This window comes from Pongo pygmaeus, chromosome X, assembly GCF_028885625.2.
Source record: "Pongo pygmaeus isolate AG05252 chromosome X, NHGRI_mPonPyg2-v2.0_pri, whole genome shotgun sequence".
Taxonomy (NCBI): domain Eukaryota; kingdom Metazoa; phylum Chordata; class Mammalia; order Primates; family Hominidae; genus Pongo; species Pongo pygmaeus.
This window is the reverse complement of record NC_072396.2, coordinates 130,465,341-130,484,899: the sequence shown is the minus strand read 5'-3', so window position 1 is coordinate 130,484,899 and position 19,559 is coordinate 130,465,341. Positions and strand designations below refer to the sequence as shown.

The following is a 19,559-nucleotide window of genomic DNA, read 5'->3' as shown; positions in this document are numbered from 1 at the left end:
GAAGGTGCAAGTGAGTGAAACTGATTCAGCAAGTGCTAATATTATCTGATCCTACGATCAAGTCTTCTGGTGACCTCAGGTGATTCAATAATAAAACTGAGAGTATGTGAATTAACTTTCAAAATGCTAAATATTATATTTTATTAACAGGGGTTTTGAAAGAAGCCAAATTCATTTATTCATTCACTGAGTGTTCATTCACTCAATGTGTATGGGCTATGTGTATGTCAGGCACTGTGTTAGGTCTGAGGATCCAAATATATTTTTTAAAATATTTCTGCCTCAAAAGGGCTTGCAGTTAGTTTAAAATAAGACAAGCCAGTGACTGTAATGAAGTATATTAATTGCTATAAGGGAAGTATATACAGACTGTACAAAACAAGATGCCCTTACACCTATCTGACAGAGTCAAATAAGTTATCATAGTGGAGGCAGTGTTTGAGATAAGACTTGAAGGATGAGGATGTCTTTGCTGGGCAAACGAGGAGATGATGGACAATCTGGGGAAAGAGAGGCCCAGATAGAGGCACTTTGGTTACATTCTCTGATGAGAATGAAGGGTAGTCTATGTTGTTAATTATGAGCAGGTCTATAGGCTTGGAAAATCCAGATACTAATAATAGCTATCATTTACTAAGCTTGTATAAAATTGTAATAGATTAAAAAGCTAATTTTTCAGTAGGTTAAGTGAGACAAAGATTGCCTGAGAACTGAGAACACATACTTATTTATTTATTTTTAAAGCCCACATTATCAACTACTGTTCTATAATGTGGTAAGGTTCTACATTATGAAAGCCTGGAAGCTTGACCATTATTCTCATCCAGCTGAAACGGCATCCTGCTTTCTCACCAGTGTAGTATGTGGCAATACCTGCAGGCAAAACCAGTTGTGGTTTAAGAAGCATATTTAGATTACTTGTTGTGTACTTGGACAAATGCTCCCCTCAGGCCCCTGAGCTCTTACAGAATATGGGATAGATGAATTTGGCCCCCCAAAATGATCATTGATCATTCCATAAAGGTGGAAAACCCATGTGAAGTTTGATACAAAACAGTAGATTCCCACTGTTTTTCCTATGATGCATTAGTTACAAAATGTTCTCACCCTGTGAAAATAACTAAGTAAGTTACCATGTTGCTAGAAGTAATTTAGAATTGGCCAGCTGAATTTTGGAAGATAATTGGCGAAAACACTGACTTCGGGATTTCACATAAAAATATTGAGCCATTCTTGACACTAGTTTGTTAATGAAGCTACTCTAGTTCTTGACAGTAAAACCATGCCATCAACATATGCATAGCCACTAAACTTTTTGTACATAGTAACAGCACAGGAAGATTCAATCTATCAGAAAGTAATATCAAACCATTAAGTTTTATATTAAAGACAAGGATGGCTAAGATATAACTATTTGGTGCTACTTGAAACAATGTTTTTTTGGGGGGACTGTTGCAGTCTTCTCATTATTACATGAAATCAAAATGCCCATTTTAGATAAGCATTAAATGTTGAGGTTCTACTTTAAACGTATATTACCCTGTCTTGGCTGATGCTTTTCCTTAGAACAATAACCATAGACCAAAGCTGGAAGCAACTTTCTGTCATTTGGAGCAGATGTTTCCATAGCTAAAAGATAACACAGCAGTGGTTGATAGTAGAGTATTGTACTTGTAATCTAATTGCAAAATCTTTTCTGGAACTGTCTGTCATATCAATCAATCCATACTTTTGCAGGAATACAGGGTTAACCTTTTGGAAAAATGGGGCATATTATATTTTGAATATATCCAACGAAAATCACAATTGAAGAGTAAACAATTTAACAAACTTTAAAATGTAAGGGAGCAAAATTATCCTTTTCAACCGGTGTTAAATTAAGAGTTGTTTGTCAAATAGTGTAAAGAGTTTTGATGTACCACTTGAACAAAAAATCAGGGTCCTTAAAATTTCATTCAGTAATTATTCAGCAAATATCAATTGAGTATTTCTATGGCATGCTAGACACTGGAGATAAGTAGTGGGCACAATGGACATCACTTTTGCCCTCATGGAGTGTTTGTTCAAACGTTTGGTGGATATAGACATTAAACAAAGAATCACAGGAATAACTGTGAAATTTCCTTTCTGATAAATGCCATTAAATAACATTATGAGAATCCTCCCATGCATAATAGGGGGAACAGAGATCTGATGTATTCTGGGTGGTCAAGAAGTGTTTCCCTAAGAAAGTGATACTTGACCTAAAATCTGAAGGATAAGGAGTTAACAAGCTAAGATATCTGTGGGTGGCGGGAGGTTGTGGGGGCAAAAGGTGGAAACACCTACAGGGAGAAAGTATTTCATGCAGAGAGAACAGCATGCAAAAGGGATTTGAGGCATGAAGTTATTTCACATCAGTGAGGAAATGAAAAAGGGCCAGTGTGGCTGGATCAAAAAAGTAACGAGAAAAAATTGACATGTGGCTGTAGAACATAAGTTACATATCATGCTGGGCCTGGTAGGCTGCATTGAGGATTTTGGTCTTTATCCTAAGACAACAGGAAAACATTATCTTTTTAAAATCATTTTAGTGACATGGGCAGATCTGTATTTTGTAAGCATTACTCTGGGTACAGCCTGGATAATTGAATGGAGGAGGAAAAGAGTAGTTTTAGGAAAATCACTTATGAAGGTGGCTTGGGAGAGGATAGTAACTGTGGAAATACTGAGAATTAAATGAATTTGAGAAATGGTAGAAGATGGAATATTGAACCTGAAGATAAGAAATGTGTGTCAAGGATACTTGCTAGGACTCCAGTTTGTACAGCTGGATGGATGGCGATACTATTCATTAAAACAGGGAACTATATAAGCTCAAGTATATGGGGGCTGAAATCAATAACTTGAGCTTATACAGTCTGAATTTGAAGTTCTGTTTTTGTAGCCAAGATGTCAAGGTAGGAAGCTGAACAAACAGGTTTGGGATAGAGATACAAAATTGAGATGGCTTGGCATATATTATGCATTTAAAGCTAGGAGTAAGATGGTATTGAAAGTTGGGAAAATAGCAACTAGGCATATATATCTGGTTAAAACATTTCAGAGCATGGAATAGAATGATTTCTCAATCAATTTTATGGACATAATCTCCCTCCAGGTCTTCTTTTATGTACCTAGCTAATATCGGAGCATTATCTATGGCCTATTTTCAGTCTATCCAATTTCACAAGTATCAACTGATAAGAAATGCTCTAAATCTAAGAAAATATCAGTTCTTTGTTTTGGGTACATATTTATATCGACAATTATTTGCAAAAGGAACACAAGTCTGGCTGCTTCAAAAAATAAACCTTACAACTTCCACTTGGTGATCTACTAGCATGCGGTAAAGTTATTCTTACAATACATTCTTCCCATACTAATATTCATCTTTAGGTTGGCAACAAAATAGACATTGATGAGCTGTATGTGAATAGACAAGTAGCTCTTACTACAAATAATTTATCCCCATGTGTGCCAGTTTTCATAATGGTGTTTATATGTGTTTCACAATACAGTGGACACTCACAAAACCCTATTAGCATTGCTACCAAGTTGTCTTTGTAAAGTTAAGTAGTGGAAAGGAGGGAAGGTAGTTTTAAGAAATGTATTAAGTGCTTTATAATCTGCCAGGCACTATTCTTATTGTTTTTATTTATTTATTTATTATTATTATTATACTTTAGGTTTTATGGTACATGTGCACAATGTGCAGGTTAGTTACATATGTATACATGTGCCATGCTGGTGCGCTGCACCCACCAACTCGTCATCTAGCATTAGGTATATCTCTCAATGCTATCCCTCCCCCCTCCCCCCACCCCACAACAGTCCCCAGAGGGTGATGTTCCCCTTCCTGTATCCATGTGTTCTCATTGTTCACTTCCCACCTATGAGTGAGAATATGCGGTGTTTGGTTTTTTGTTCTTGTGATAGTTTACTGAGAATGATGATTTCCAATTTCATCCATGTCCCTACAAAGGACATGAACTCATCATTTTTTATGGCTGCATAGTATTCCATGGTGTATATGTGCCACATTTTCTTAATCCAGTCTATCATTGTTGGACATTTGGGTTGGTTCCAAGTCTTTGCTATTGTGAATAATGCCGCAATAAACATACGTGTGCATGTGTCTTTATAGCAGCATGATTTATAGTCCTTTGGGTATATACCCAGTAATGGGATGGCTGGGTCAAATGGAATTTCTAGTTCTAGATCCCTGAGGAATCGCCACACTGACTTCCACAAGGGTTGAACTAGTTTACAGTCCCACCAACAGTGTAAAAGTGTTCCTATTTCTCCACATCCTCTCCAGTACAAAAATCACAAGCATTCTTATACACCAACAACAGACAAACAGAGAGCCAAATCATGAGTGAACTCCCATTCACAATTGCTTCAAAGAGAATAAAATACCTAGGAATCCAACTTATTGTTATATATGTATTAACTCATTTAGCCATCAAAACAAAACCCCATGGAATAAGTGCTATTATTATCCCCATTTTAAAAATCTGGGAATAATTGCAAAGGGAATATTATAACTGGCCCAGTTCCAAGGCCAGCAAGCCCTAGAACCAGAATTCAAAATATGTTATCTGGCTCCAGAGCCGATTCATGTAACCACTATACTGTAGTGTCTCCCACAAAACATATAACTAGCATTGAATATACCCTCTCATAAAACAAAGCCCAAGCTTGGACTCTGACACACTCCTTCCTCTTAGAAAATATGGAGAGGAGTAGGGCATAGAAGAGGTCATGTGGCCAAAATTGCCTCCTTTCCTCTAATTCTGTTTATAGTAAATGTAATAATGTGATAAGTCTTTCCTATCTTACCCCATCTGACAGCATATGCCTTTAGTTGTGCCATCATAGGGCGAAACAACTTGCTGAGTCATCTATATCACTTTCTGCATCATGAAGTTTGGAAGAATAATCTGACTACAAACCAGGTTCATAGCTGCTTATCTTAAGAGACTTGAGAAGGTCACAACTTGAAAATGTTATGACTGTGTTATAATTAGAGATTAAGGGAAAATTTATTCAATTTAATAATTCAAGAATATTTTGTCTTGTGTCTGGTATAAGTAACCATAACATTATCGCATGTTATTTTAAAACAAGCTTAATTAACTATATTTCTTTTTTCAGTGTCTTATATTTATACTTGCTGATAAAGAAAATGCAAAGGCTATACATACAAATGTGAGAAAGATGCCACAATATACTTTTAAGGGCATCTTTGTTTCATATCTATATACAACATATTGGAAATGACTATATGATCACATTTCTGAACACAAATGCCTCTATATCTGAAAATATGCTCCAATTTGTAAGGCCTTATTTGTAACATCTATTTTTCTGTAGATTATATAAAAGCCACTTTTAGAATTTATTCAAACAGACTTGTTACTGATCCACCCGTCTTACTATTGCCCCACCTTTTTCTCAACTTTCCGTATCTTTTTCCTGAGACTATTTTAGTTTTGGACATAAAATCTAACACTTTAAAAATAATTTTAAACACATTTAGAAACAAGTTTATATTCATGATACCACAGGGAAGTAACAAATATTCTGCCTTAATTTTTAATTGGTAATCTATTTTGGTTATTGGCTAGACATCTCATTTTTTCATTCATAGATTAGAAAAGTGGACAGACACAGTTGATGAAATCATCCAATGGTTCAAGGAAACATATATAAATATAAATATAAATGTAAATAAATAAATATAGATAATAAGACAACATAACTTGTTTGAAATTATGTATATACAGATATGTAGGTCAAAATAGGTCTGCATAGATATCTATGTAAATTCAAACAAGTTATGTGGCATTATTACAATTCAAGTCCCTCACTTTCTCTACTTCAAGTAATTTAATTTCAAAATATCTTCTACTTGTTGGATATTTCAATTTCTTTTCTTTCTTTTAGTTCTCCTTACTTATCAACAAGTCAATCCCAAGTTTTTATAAGCCATTTACTACTTACCTAGGACGGTGTGATGGTGCAAAATAAGTAGGAAACATGTAACCTTTTGAGGAGCTTACAATCTGATTGGGATAACAAAATTTAAACACATTAAGTAATTAGAGAACAGCATGGGACAGTGCACTGAAGCCATTCATATAAGACCCTATTCAATGGAGGGGAATCTAGGGTAGGGAGACAGGCTAGTCTAATACAAAGCAAAAACCTATAATAAACACAGCAATATCTCAGTAAGGACTGACAAGATATTCATACTCACATAGACAGCAGCCCTCAGAGGTAACAGAAGTACCTCACTGGGATCCCAACACTCAGAAAACTATGCAGATACCTGACATTTTTATCACATGCCATTGCAGCTACTGTTTCAACAATAAATGCAGTATTTATGATGTTATATATTAGCAGATATTGTATTTTCCTGAACATGGAAGTAACCAGATGCAAAGGAAGTTCAAAATTGCAAGTTCATATACAAAACTGTACATCTCTCAATATATCTTGCCTTTGGTCTGGAAGTTGTTTGTACAGCTTTAAAGAGCTTAGAGAAATTTGAAAGCCTAGCATAAAAGAAATGTGTTTCAGGTATAATATTCCAGAGGAACTTAACCTAAGTCATTTATCAATACATGATAGTAATCTGACCACTCCCTACAAACATATTATTATATTTAAATATTACATATTTATATTAACAAAAAGTGGAGATTTATGTGGATGTTTTTACCAAACATAAAAAAACTTGTGAATACATATTACTGCACCTCATAAGTATTAATTAAAAGAAATGTGTAAAAAATAGGTCCCAGAGATTATATATTTGCCTTTAAATATCATATGGACAATGTTGTACATCATTTGCATTCAGTATTTATTTATTTATCACTTCCAGTTATCTTTAAGAAGCGCAGAAGACATTGCGTATAAAATTTCAACAATAGAGGTAGTTTACATGATTTTTAAGAGAAGGAAACAAAAAAAGTTTGTTGAATAATATAAAGTAGTCTTAAGTCATGAAAATATTAGAGTCACACAGAGATTCACATCTTGACTTTATCACTTACTAGCTGTGTGACAATGGGGGAGTCACTACCTTTACTGAGCCTCAATTTCCTTCATTTTAAAACAGGGCAATAAAAATAGAACCTACCTTATAAAGTTATTGTGATGCCAAATGTACATAAAGTATTTAGCATTTGAAGCGTTTAACACATTCCTCCAGCCCATGATATGAATAAGTTTTCAATAAATAATAGCTGTTATAAGCATTATTTACTTTTACAAATGTGGCATTTATGCATAATGTAATACTACTCAACCATAAAAGAAAGAAATCATGTCATTTGCAGCAACATGGATGAAACTGTAAATCATTATCTTAAGTGAAATAAGCTAGTCACAAAAAGACAAATATTCCATATTTTCACTTATATATGGGAGCTAAAAAATGTGATCATATGCCGGTAGAGAGTGGAAAGATAGATAATGGAAACTGGGAAGGGTAGTGGAGAGAGGGGAGGATGAAGAGAAAGGGTTAAAGGGTACAGGCATACAATAAGACTGAAGGAATAAACTCAATGTTGGATAGCAGGAAAGGGTGACTATACTTAACAGAAATGTATTGTACACTGGTGATGGACACCCTAAATACTCTGACCTGATCACTAGGCATATATACATGTAACAAAATTCCTCATGTACTCCATATATTTGCACAAATTAAAAAAATGTTTATGTGGAGAAAAACCCATATATACATACACATATATATATAATATATATAAACCATATATACACACACATACATATTTCAGCCAATTTGTTATACATATGTTATATATGACCAACTAGTCTGATAATAGCCTAAGATTTTGAGCCTATTTTATTTACTGCAACAGTAAAAAATATGCCATGAAGTCTTATATAATATCAAGTTTTCTAAGTTAAGATTTTTTAGAAAAGAAAAGAAAGCCTTAAGATAGGTTAGGTTAAAGAAACTTGTGATCAGTTTTTCTCTAGTAATGTCACTTCCAATTATGAAATCGTCAGCATTTTTTTCATTGTCAGGTTACTCCCAATCCGTCACCCTCACCCTCCTCTTGATACAGCACTAAACACGGATAGGAATATTGAGGCAGAGAAGGGGGGGATGGGCACTAAGGTGCAACAGTTGGACTGGAGTGATGTGAAGGATCCATGGTGCACTTGGAGTTTCTGGGCTTGAGATGAGTTTGTAAAAAGAGCAGGGAGAATGGAGGAGAAACAGCAACAAAGTAGTTTTCATGATCTCTGATCAAGGACAGTTAACTCACCACCTGACTTCTGCAAACACGCTTAACAAAGACTTTTTTTGTGGAGGACGATTGGGGCCTGTGCAGACCTGGTATCAGCCACCAGCATTTCAGTGCAATGTATTACTGTGGAATTGGCGGCTTGCTTTAGGATTGAGTGCCCTAAAGCTTTAGAGCAGGTGTGGATCATGTAACTTCTCAGACTGCCAAACTCATGCTTTGAATATCCACACTCTCACGATTTTGCCATTTAGTCATTTTGCAAAGTTCTTTATCATCTGTGCCTGTGGAAATCCTGTGCATTCCTCTGAGTACTATACCAATGCCCAAGGGGGCCCCCACACCAAGACAGGGCTCTGCCAAGATTCCTATGACTGAAGGTTTGGGCTGACCTTTCCGTCCCAGGAGAGAGGGAGGTACCCCTCTCCTGGACCTCTTCCCCTTCACTCCACCCGCCCTGGGCTGAGTTCGAAAGAACTCAATGCCTTAGAGAAAAACCCTTCTCTTCACCCCTCTCCCCCATGTCTCCACCCCTATCATCACTGCAGCCCTGGATGCTCCTGAGGCTGCTTTCTGACTAAAGGGTCCCTGATACCACCCGGGTGGAAAGCAGGGCCTAGGGAACTGCATTTGGAACGCATCCCTCAGGGATTCAGGTGCTCAAAGACCAGTTTGAGAAGGGGAAAAAAATTATTTGGTGGAAACTGTTTAAGACATCAACCCACGAGCTGAAACTGGAGAAGCTGCAGGTCTGACATGAGGGTAGAGGTCTCCCTGACGCTGCTGAACCCCACCCCCCATCCCCGCACCCGATCCCTTGCCAAGTTCAGTGTATAATCTAAGCGAAGGGTGTCCCAAGATTACACCAAGAGCACACTGGTTTCTCCAGGCAGACCGTGGCTCGGCCTCCTTCTAGCCCCGTGCTTGATTATATCTTAGGTTTCAGATTTTACTGAAGTAGGGATTTTAAGAAGGGTAGTTAGCCGTTGTCCTGAGGATAGCGAAACAACGCGTGTCTGATACTGGGGACCTAGGGTGCTGGCCCTCCGCGACTCTGCCCCTGCAGCTCCGCTACCCCCTTCTCCCCTCCGCCCCCTTCCAGCCTCCACCCCGCGCGGCCTCCGCTACCCGGCAGGCACCCCACGCCAGCCCAGCAGCTCCTCCCACTGCCTCCGCCCTTCACACTCGGGCCCCAGCGTCGTCCTCCCCCGACACTGACTTCGCTCCCGCAGCCATCCAGACAGACACTCTTCCCGCTCTCGCCTAGCTCTGCACCGCCACTGCCGCCCTTGCCGCCGCGCTTCGCCCGGGCTCTGCTACGTCAGGCCGCGCATCTCTGGCCAGGTCCACCGCTGCCGCCGCCGCCGCCGCCGCCGCCGAGCCTCAGACTGAAGTCTGGGCGCCCGCGATCGCACCAGCTTCTTGGTCTTAGAGATCCTGAGCTCTCGGCTGACGCGGAAGCGCAGCCATCCCCACCACCGCCGCCACGGCCAACACGGGTGCCACGCGCCGCCACCGCCGCCGGGCCGCGGCCGCCGCCGCCGCCGCCGCCGCCGCCGCTGCCGCAGATCGCCCGCCGCCCACCACGGCCCAGCAGCAAACAGGTAGCAGGAAACGGAAAGCGCCCGCGGTCGAGGCGGGAGCCGGGAGCTCGTCGTCGCAGGGTTTAGCGGCGGCGGACGGAGAGGGGCCTCTGCTACCCAAGAAGCAGAAGCGGCCGGCGACGCGTCGCAGGCTGGTGCACTATCTGAAGGGCCGGGAGGTAGGAGCGCGGGGCCCAGCCGGGCTCCAGGGCTTCGAGGGCGAGCTGCGGGGCTACGCCGTCCAGAGGCTGCCCGAGCTGCTGACGGAGCGCCAGCTGGACCTGGGCACCCTCAACAAGGTGTTCGCGTCACAGTGGCTGAACGCCAGGCAGGTGGTGTGCGGCACCAAGTGTAATACGCTGTTTGTGGTGGACGTGCAGTCAGGCCACATCACGCGCATCCCCCTCATGCGGGACAAGGAGGCCGGGCTGGCCCAGGCCCAACAGGGCTGCGGCATCCATGCCATTGAGCTGAATCCCTCCAAGACGCTTCTGGCCACCGGCGGCGAAAACCCCAACAGCCTGGCCATCTACCAGCTGCCCACCCTGGACCCCCTGTGCCTGGGCGACCGCCATGGCCACAAGGACTGGATCTTCGCCGTCGCCTGGCTGAGTGACACCGTAGCCGTGAGCGGCTCCCGCGATGGCACCGTGGCTCTGTGGCGGATGGACCCGGACATGTTTAATGGCAGCATTGCCTGGCACAGCGAGGTGGGTCTCCCCGTATATGCCCACATCCGTCCGAAGGATGTGGAGGCCATCCCCAGGGCCAGCACCAACCCCAGCAACCGCAAGGTGCGGGCCCTGGCCTTCAGCGGCAAGAACCAGGAGCTGGGAGCGGTGTCCTTGGACGGCTACTTCCACCTGTGGAAAGCCCGCAGCACGCTATCCAGGCTCCTGTCCATCAGGCTGCCCTACTGCCGAGAGAATGTGTGCCTGACCTACTGTGATGAGTTATCCTTGTACGCTGTGGGCTCCCAGTCCCACGTCTCCTTCCTGGATCCGCGCCAGCGCCAGCAGAACATCCGACCCCTGTGCTCTCGAGAGGGTGGCACAGGCGTGCGGTCGCTGAGCTTCTACCAGCACATCATCACTGTGGGCACCGGCCATGGCTCCCTGCTCTTCTATGACATCCGCGCCCAGAAGTTCCTGGAGGAGAGGGCCTCTGCCAGCCTGGACTCCATGCCGGGGCCCGCAGGGAGGAAGCTCAAGCTTGCCTGTGGCAGAGGCTGGCTCAACCAGGATGACGTCTGGGTGAACTACTTTGGTGGCATGGAAGAGTTCCCCAATGCGCTCTACACCCACTGCTACAACTGGCCGGAGATGAAGCTCTTTGTGGCTGGGGGGCCTCTCCCTTCAGGCCTCCATGGGAACTACGCAGGCCTCTGGAGTTAAGGATGGACGCCTTGTTCTCAAAATGCACAGGTTTACCTTTCAGTTCCGCCTGACTTTCCTTCTTCATGCTGCATTTGTGCTTTTAACTTTGTGTGGCTTTTGTCTTCCAGGTGGAACCAGTCCAACTTACGTGTGCTTCGTGTATTAGGCAGAGAAAGAAAGAGAGAGAGCGGGAGCAAGCCAGTGGGAGTGAGAGAGCACAAGTGGTCCTTTCGGCAGTCAAAACTTTGGCTTTAAAACTCTCATTCACGTTTCCCAACAGCAGTATGTTTTTGCCTTCTTATTCAAAGAGTTTTGGCTAAACCTTAATTGTGTTCTGTCTTTCGGTGATTCACATACCCTCCTTCTTTAGGTTGATGTAGTCATAGTCTTCACTACTATTCAGTACGTTAGTTTTATCAATATTGCAATAGTGTTCAGATCTACACATGTTAGATGTGTGGTGTTTTGGGGAAATGTGAGCTACAAAGCATCTTTGGGGTTGTTTTGAGGAACTACCCATCATTTATAGCCTTACTCTAATTAGAAAATGCAGTTCAGGTTTTAGATTGCCACCATTCTAGAGTGTGGCACACACCATTCTAGGGCGTGATTCATTTGGATGTTGGAAACTCAATGTCTGTTGTTTGTATAGTGTTGATGTGTAAAATGCTTTAAAAATATGTTCTGTTAGTTAGAAATCTTACAATGTTGTTCATACTATTAATCAACAATTTTGGTTATTCAGTAAAACTTTACTATCCTCAGGCCCTCCGTGTTCTTATTTAAAGCCGCTGTATTATGGCCTGCTTTTCTATGCTACAGATTTTCAGAACTACTCAATTCTGGTCTATATATGTGGTAGGGCAATCAGGGAGGTATTTTTGGGGGTATATGGGGTAAACAGCTCTTTAAATTCAGGTAGCTATTTACAGTGAAAAGCCAGTTGTGGCAGTTGTGCTCAGAGTAGGTGTTGTTGATTTTTTATTACTGTATACATGGATAATTCTGGATCCAGTATGTGATGTGTTGCAGAAAAATAAATAAAATGTGTTCATCATCTTAGCAATTAAGTGGCAGACTTAAGTTCTTAATACTTAAATATATGCTTTCTTTTTTCATTTGTCTTCCTGAGAACGTATTTATCAAAGTCAAAACTTTCCGGGACAGAAGCTGAATCTGAAGCATTAGCTATGCAGACATTACTTTGTACATCTCTTTTTGAAAATGAAACATGCTTATAAGTTAAAAGATTAAACATCTTGAATACGTTATGAAAATATACTTGGTGTAAGTTAGGATGGCTAGGTGTTTTCTTAAAGTTAACTGAACAAACCATTTTTCATTTATACAAATATACATGTACTTATAACTACTTACATATACAATATATTTGTATATCTGTTTGTATATGTTACTTCTCATGTGAGGAGAAAGCATAGATATATATCATTTTATATGTGCAGCTATTTCTTATATATTGAACTACATATATTAAGACTTACCACTTGGTCTTTATTTGTGTTTTGTTTTATGCCAATTTAAAATAATTTTAATACAAGCACATGATCAAAAAACCATACAGTATAAAAAGTATACAGTTAAAAGTAAATCTCAAACCCCAGGGTCTCTAGTTTCCAGCCCATAGATTAGCACCAGTATATTTTTTGCATATACACATTTAGATTTAGTCTATATATATACAAGAACACATGTATGTGTGTATGGAATTTTTATACAAATAATATACTGTACGTATCTGTGCCTTTTTAATCACAAAATCTTAGTGATTTTTTCTTATACTTATCTACTTAATTTTATTGCATGCTGTTCTATTGTGTGATTGGAATACACTTGACTTATTCATTACACCTTTGATGATCATTTATGTTGGTTCTGGTTTTCTGTTACTGTAAACTATTCTGCAGTGATTACTTAAGTGTATACATCTTTGTGTACAAGTGTAAATATATCTGCAGGATAATTCCGAGAAATGAAATTACTGGTTCAATGAGTAAGTTCATTTTATATTGATAGCCACTGCTAAATCACCTTCCAAAGAGTTCTCACCACCTTAACCTCCTACAAGTAATGGATGCACACCTGCTTTACTACACCCGTGCCAACAGTGTGTCACCAAACTGTGCTCTTTGCCAATCTTACATCTACTTGGTCTTGATCCTTTCTTTCTAAGCCACTGTGGCTGAGTTAATTCGATTTGCTGTCAGAGTACCAAGTAGGTTCTGAAAGAAAGAACAAGAAAATTAGGGCAAGCAATAAAAATGCTGCCACACTAAAGGAAGAGAGTACCCACCATTCAGGCTCGTGTACCTGGAAATGGATTACATACAGCTACTTTCCTTAGATACTTAGCTGGACCTAGTAGGTTTCCCCGGTCTATTGCACCCGGTTTAAGTTATATCCAATGTATAAAATGTCACTGAAGAAAATCCAAGAAGGAGACCACGAAAGTCTGAACTAGGATAGTGGGGTAGGTGTGGAGAGGGAGAAAGTTATTCAAAACAATGAGGGGAAATAAAAGGAACAAACAATATTTCATGTGAAAGATGAGGAAAAACAAAAAAATTAGGTGGACTCTCAGGCTCTGACTTGAATATGAATGAATATTGACAGCAAATAAAAATAAAGAAAATAGGCATAGATAGTTTGGGGGGAGGATGATCAGTTTAACTTGGGACTTACTGAATTTGAGGTGCCTCTGTGACATCAGGAGAACATACCCAGTGAAGAATTGGCTGTGTACCCCAGGATGCAATTTCTCACTTCTGGAAAGGTGAGTGCTATGAAACAATGGAAATCCTGTCCTTTCAGGGGAAAGTAGAACAGAAAAGCATATGAAGGATCTTTAAAACAATAAAAAGAGAGAAAGCCTGGCTCAGTGGCTCACACCTGTAATCCTAGCACTTTGGGAGGCTAAGGTAGGCAGATTGCTCGAACCCAGGAGTTCCAGAGCAGGATGGGGAAAATGGTGAAACCTCATCTCTACATAAAATACAAAACTTGGCCGGGTGTAGTTGTATGCGCCTGTAGTTTCAGCTCCTCGGGAGGCTGAAGTGGGAGGATCACTTGAGCCCAGGAGATTAAAGTTGCAGTGAGTAGAGATCATGCGACTGCACCCCAGCCTGGGTGACAGAGTGAGACCCTGTCTCAATAAATAAATAAACAAACAAATAAATGAATAAAAGGAAATAAAAAAAAAGCAGGGATGGGGAAGAAATTGGTAGAGAGTGATAGAGGCTTATTCTACACAAATGTTGTGGCCTTAGCGTGAGACAACAATATATCTTTTAATACTAAAATTATAACAATTTTGAGTCTTCACCTAAAAGCCATAAAGGACAGCTTTTTTCCCAGATAATCTTCCTAAATATTTACCTACGACTCCTTAAGACTGTCCACATTGGTCCACTAATTAGGCTTTTGAATTGCTCAACTGCTGGTTTCGTCTTGGAGAATGAAAAGTCAGACCTAGCTCACAAAGCAGGGCTTCAGAGTTAATTATTTCTGGACCACTTATTCTCCTACTCTGAGACATATCCAGTATTCCCAACACCCAGCTGGCACCAGCATCTTTGACAGTCTCACAGCGGTGGAATATCACCTCATCAGCAGCTGCTGCTAGCCCCTGTTTAAGTTCTCACTTCAATACCACAAGTGTAGGTCTCTGCCAACTTTCCCAGTCTTGCAAAAAGCAAAGGAGGTGTCCAGAGGAGGATACTGCTTTCCACAGGATTACAGTCAAAAAGCACAAATGCAAATTATTAGAAGTGAGAGAGAAGAAATAATTACAAGCCCAGATTTCTTTATTAGACAGGTAAATGTAAAATCTGAGTAAAAAAACTCATCAGAAAATACAAATAACTAAACTTCCCAATGAGAAATAAGGAACCAGATCAGACCATTAACTCTAGAAATGTGAATATTAGTTTTTTAAAGTCTATCTTTTTAATCCAAGAATATCACACACATAAACAGATAATGGACACACAGATTTGATCATTTTATAAGTAAATTATTTCACATTGTCAGGGAATATCTAAGTTTGAGGTGCTTCTGAGCATAAAGAGAAAACAATTTACTCTTCTTTATAGTAGGCCAGCAAAATATTAAAAAATTTTATTAAAATTGCAGAAAATAAAAAGGGACTGATTTGACATAGATGTATAAATCAATGCAACTTATCCTTTAAAAACACTGAAGGTAATCCATTAGTTCACCAAATCCATTAGTTCACCAAATTAGTCCATCAAATTCATTAGTTCACAAAATACTATGGTAAAGTAAAGCTAGTTCCTTGAATTCAAGGAGTCTTCACTATTGAAAAATCTATTATTTCCACATATTATAATAAATCAAATGAGAAGACACACATGCTCATATCACTAAATTATAATAAATGATTTAATAAAAATCTTCTATTGTTTTGGTAAAATTCTTAGTAAACTATGTGGAAAAACATTCTTCATATGGTAAGTGTGTGTATGTGTGCATTTGTGTGTGTGTGTTTTGTGTTTCAAACTTCAACCAGAATCCTCAACATCAGAGAAACTCCTGTGAAGGTAAGAAACAAACAAGGACTTCTAAAATCACCGCCAGCATTTAATGTTGTTATAAATTTCCAGATACAGCAATTAGAAAAAGTAGAAAATATTAGATATAAATATTAGAAAATAGAAAAGTTATATTTATTTGAAGATGATAGATGATGGTAAAAACGATAAATTCTAGAAGAAGCAACTGGAAAAGGTTAGGAAAAATAAAATAGTAGTAAAATGTTCAGTTTTGAGTTTAATATACTAAAAAATCAATACTTTTCTATTTTCACTTCTTTACTCATTCAGCAAATACTTATTGAATGCTTACCATATATCACGCATTATTCTAGCTGCTAGATAAAAATGCTGCATCGAACAACACAAGCAAGCCATGTCCTCATAAGGCTTACAGTCCATTGAGGAGAGAGACAATAAACAGATAAACCAACAAGTATATAGGATGTAAGACGGTTATCAATGTTAATAAATAAATCAGTTGAAAGAGAATAGGGGGTAGAAAATCAGGGGAGATGAAATTTTAAATAAAGTGGTTAGTGAAAGTCTGTTTAATAAGTTGACATTTGAGCCGAGATCTGAAGGAAGTGACATAGTAAGCCATGCACCTACATCAGAAAAGAGTGTTCCAGGTGATCAGAAAGAAGTGCAGAGGCCTGAGGTGGAATCATGCTTAGCATGTTTCAGGAGCAGAAAGGAGACAAGTATGGCTGGAATAAAATGAATAAAGAAAGGAGTAGAGTCAGAGAGATAATGGGTGACCACATCATATAGAGCTCTGTAGACAATTATAAGAATCTTGGATTTTAATATGAATGAGTTGAAAGTCCAATGAGGGTTTTTGAGAAGCAATTTATTGTTAAAAGGAGATCTGGTTGCTCTGTAGATAGCATACTGTAGACTGTAGAGGAGAAAAGACAGAGAAAGAGCGGGATTCATTAGTAGGTTACTGCAATAATCCAGCTCAAAGGTGACAGTAGCTATATGCAAAACTAATCAGTTTAAAATGTCAGTGGATCTTGTAGTTCAAAATGGCAGACATCTCCTTCTTATGATCTTATGGAAATGACAGTACAGAATAATTAAATTGAATAACTCCATTTCAGTGCTATAAATAAGAAAAAGTGCCATAATCAGATCAGAAATTATGACAACATTCTAGAAAACCAGAAAGTAGATAGGATCTCTTTGACAGATAAAGCTGAGTAGATCTCATTCCTTTTTATGGTTTCATAGTATTCCATAGTGTACATGTACTACATTTTATTTATTCAGTCTACCATTGATGGACATTCAAACTGATTCCATGTCTTTGCTATTGTGAATAGTGCTGCAATGAACATATGCATTCATGTGTCTTTATGATAGAACAACTCGTATTCGTTTGGTTAAATACCCAGTAGTGGAATTGCTAGATCTAAATAATGAGGACACATGGACAAAAAGAGAGGAACAGCAGACACTGAGGTCTACTTGAAGGTGGAGGGTGGGAGAAGAAAGAGATTCAGAAAAAAATAAAAGTTGAGTACTATGCTTAGTATTTGGGTGATGAAATAATCTGTACACCAAACCAAACCTCCGAGTAACTTGTCTGCCTGTATAAAAAAACCTACATATGTACCCCGAACCTAAAGTAAAAAGTAAAATGTTAAAAAAAAAAAAACTGAGTAGAGTTACCACAAGCCTAAAAAACGACTGTGAGAATGCTGCCTTTTAGATGGGAGCGAGTCTTCATGGAGAACTTCTCCCAATGGCTCCAAGCTATGATTTAGCAAAAATTGATAGCAGAAGTGGTTTTTGAAGTGGAAAGCACCACTAGAGGACTGTCCATGAATGGGCTTGGTTAGTTGGACACTTATCCAAACAATGGAATACTATTATACAGTTGTTAAAATACTGGTGCTAGTTCTTCATGTACTGACTAGAAGTGTCCTTGATATTACTGTCACGTGAAAGAAGCACATTGCAAACCAAAAGCATATTATAATTCCATTTTTGTTTAAGATACTAGAAGAAGGAGAGGAAGAAGCATACAGCATATGTACGAATATATGCAAAAGTATTATCAGTATGTTTCCCTAAGGGATAAAATAACAGTGGACTTTCTTAATATTCCATCTATTTATATAATGTTTAAACAGTCTAAATAACATGCATTTCCTTAGTAAACAAAAGAGAAAGAGAAACAGGGAAGACACATTTTAAAAGGCTGGTTGGGATGGGAAAGAGACGAGGGAGAAGAAAGGTGTGATTTATTGTGTTGAATGTAGCATGGAGCTGAAATAAACCAAAACTGGGAAAATGTTATCTTTATGCAATATGGAAGTGCATGGAGGTCTTTTGCCAGAGTAATTGCAATTGTGATCAGCTGCATTGTTTCTCCCCAAGAGGGGATAAATAATTCAGTGTTTCTCAAGATTGACCATGGAACACTTTTTCCCATGAACATCTGACAGGTCTGTGATTTTCTTTCTTCTCAACTCAAACAAATCGATTTTGGAGAAATAGTGTGAGAGTTATATAAGTCCTGCATCACAGGGTCTGCACTATAATGAAATAAATTTTCCTGAATCAAATGTGGAGCAAAGAGAAGACATGAACCTACACCTACCAATTTCAATAATCCATGTTGTTCTTTAAGCTTTCCTGATACATATTTCCAGCAATTCACAGCCAGAAACTAATTTGAAAAACCTGTAACACTAGAGATTTCCACCTTTTTTGATATTCATCTTCCCCGGAATATTCCTGCTTATTATATTAACATAATTTTGAGTTTTGACACCAAAATGTCGATTAAACTTATCTACTCCAAAATTCCCAGCTATAATTCTAGAGGTGGAGAGGGAGACAGTATTAGTTGTAAAATAGGCCAAGGTGTATTCTTAGTCAGTCATTGCTATAACACATAAATCCATTCCCATCTCTGAGGTCCTGAGCTGACAATAAAGCCAGTCCAACACTATATTAATATAACCTTTGAAAAAAATGGGACTCTTAGTTTTATAATATATAGGAGACAAAGAGAAAAATAATAACTCAGAACTCTGCAAATGTATATTGGGTATGTAGGAACAGAGAGTGGAAAACATACTTTATAAATTCTTCTATTGTCAATATTAAAAATTGAGCACTGTTAGTACATGGAAGCAAATTTGCTGCGCATACGTCCCTAGTGTTATACAGAGGAGTTATTTAATCTAGACATTATCATTTACAAAGGATTAAAATCAATGTATGAGTCTTCAATTAAATGTCACAAATATTCAAACAGTTGGAATATAAAAATATAAAACTAGATTTAATACCTAAAATTGCTCATTTGTCTTGCTTTTCACTAATTTTGTCCAATAATTAATCATAATATTGACACACACCATAATAGCTAGTTGATGTAGCTGGAAGTAGATGAGTCAATTCATTGAGAAAGAATCATTCAAACCAGTGATTTAGACTCATGTGGACAGCATCACCAATTAAGTAACAGAATAAACTCCCACCCTCAACCCATCTAGCTGTTTTGACTTTGCAAACCGAAAATATAATATTGTTCTGGAAAGCCAAATATACATTTCCTATAGAATCAGATAAAAGACTGAGATCATTGAGGAAATAATCTCCTTTGTAAAAGGCAATTCCATAAGCATTGGAGCAGAGACATGATAATAGCATCAGAAACTTCTGCTTAGAAGGGACATTAGAAAAAGATATATA

The 19,559-nt window shown here is 39.0% G+C and overlaps 2 protein-coding genes and 1 pseudogene across 2 annotated transcripts in view; 2 read left to right on the top strand and 1 right to left on the bottom strand.

Annotated features, from left to right (window-relative positions):
- Positions 1–12,041, top strand: part of LOC134739060 (uncharacterized) — a 56,549-nt gene extending 44,508 nt beyond the window's left edge. Inside the window, exon 2 of the mRNA XM_063660730.1 lies at positions 9,353–12,041. Coding sequence (XP_063516800.1) covers positions 9,353–9,988 — 636 coding nt within the window. The 3' untranslated portion in view covers positions 9,989–12,041. The remainder of the gene's footprint in view (positions 1–9,352) is intronic.
- LOC134739024 (uncharacterized) overlaps positions 1–19,559 on the bottom strand; it is a 192,387-nt pseudogene that overhangs the window by 53,387 nt on the left and 119,441 nt on the right.
- On the top strand, positions 10,177–12,041 carry LOC134739003 (DDB1- and CUL4-associated factor 12-like protein 2). The gene is made up of 2 exons (XM_063660185.1): positions 10,177–11,325; positions 11,406–12,041. The coding sequence occupies exon 1, from the start codon at positions 10,309–10,311 to the stop codon at positions 11,293–11,295; it is 987 nt and encodes a 328-aa protein (XP_063516255.1). The 5' UTR covers positions 10,177–10,308; the 3' UTR covers positions 11,296–11,325; positions 11,406–12,041.

Bases quoted from the DNA above. Each gene is read 5' to 3' on its own strand.
- LOC134739003 (XM_063660185.1), top strand. From the start codon at position 10,309: ATGCGGGACAAGGAGGCCGGGCTGGCCCAGGCCCAACAGGGCTGCGGC.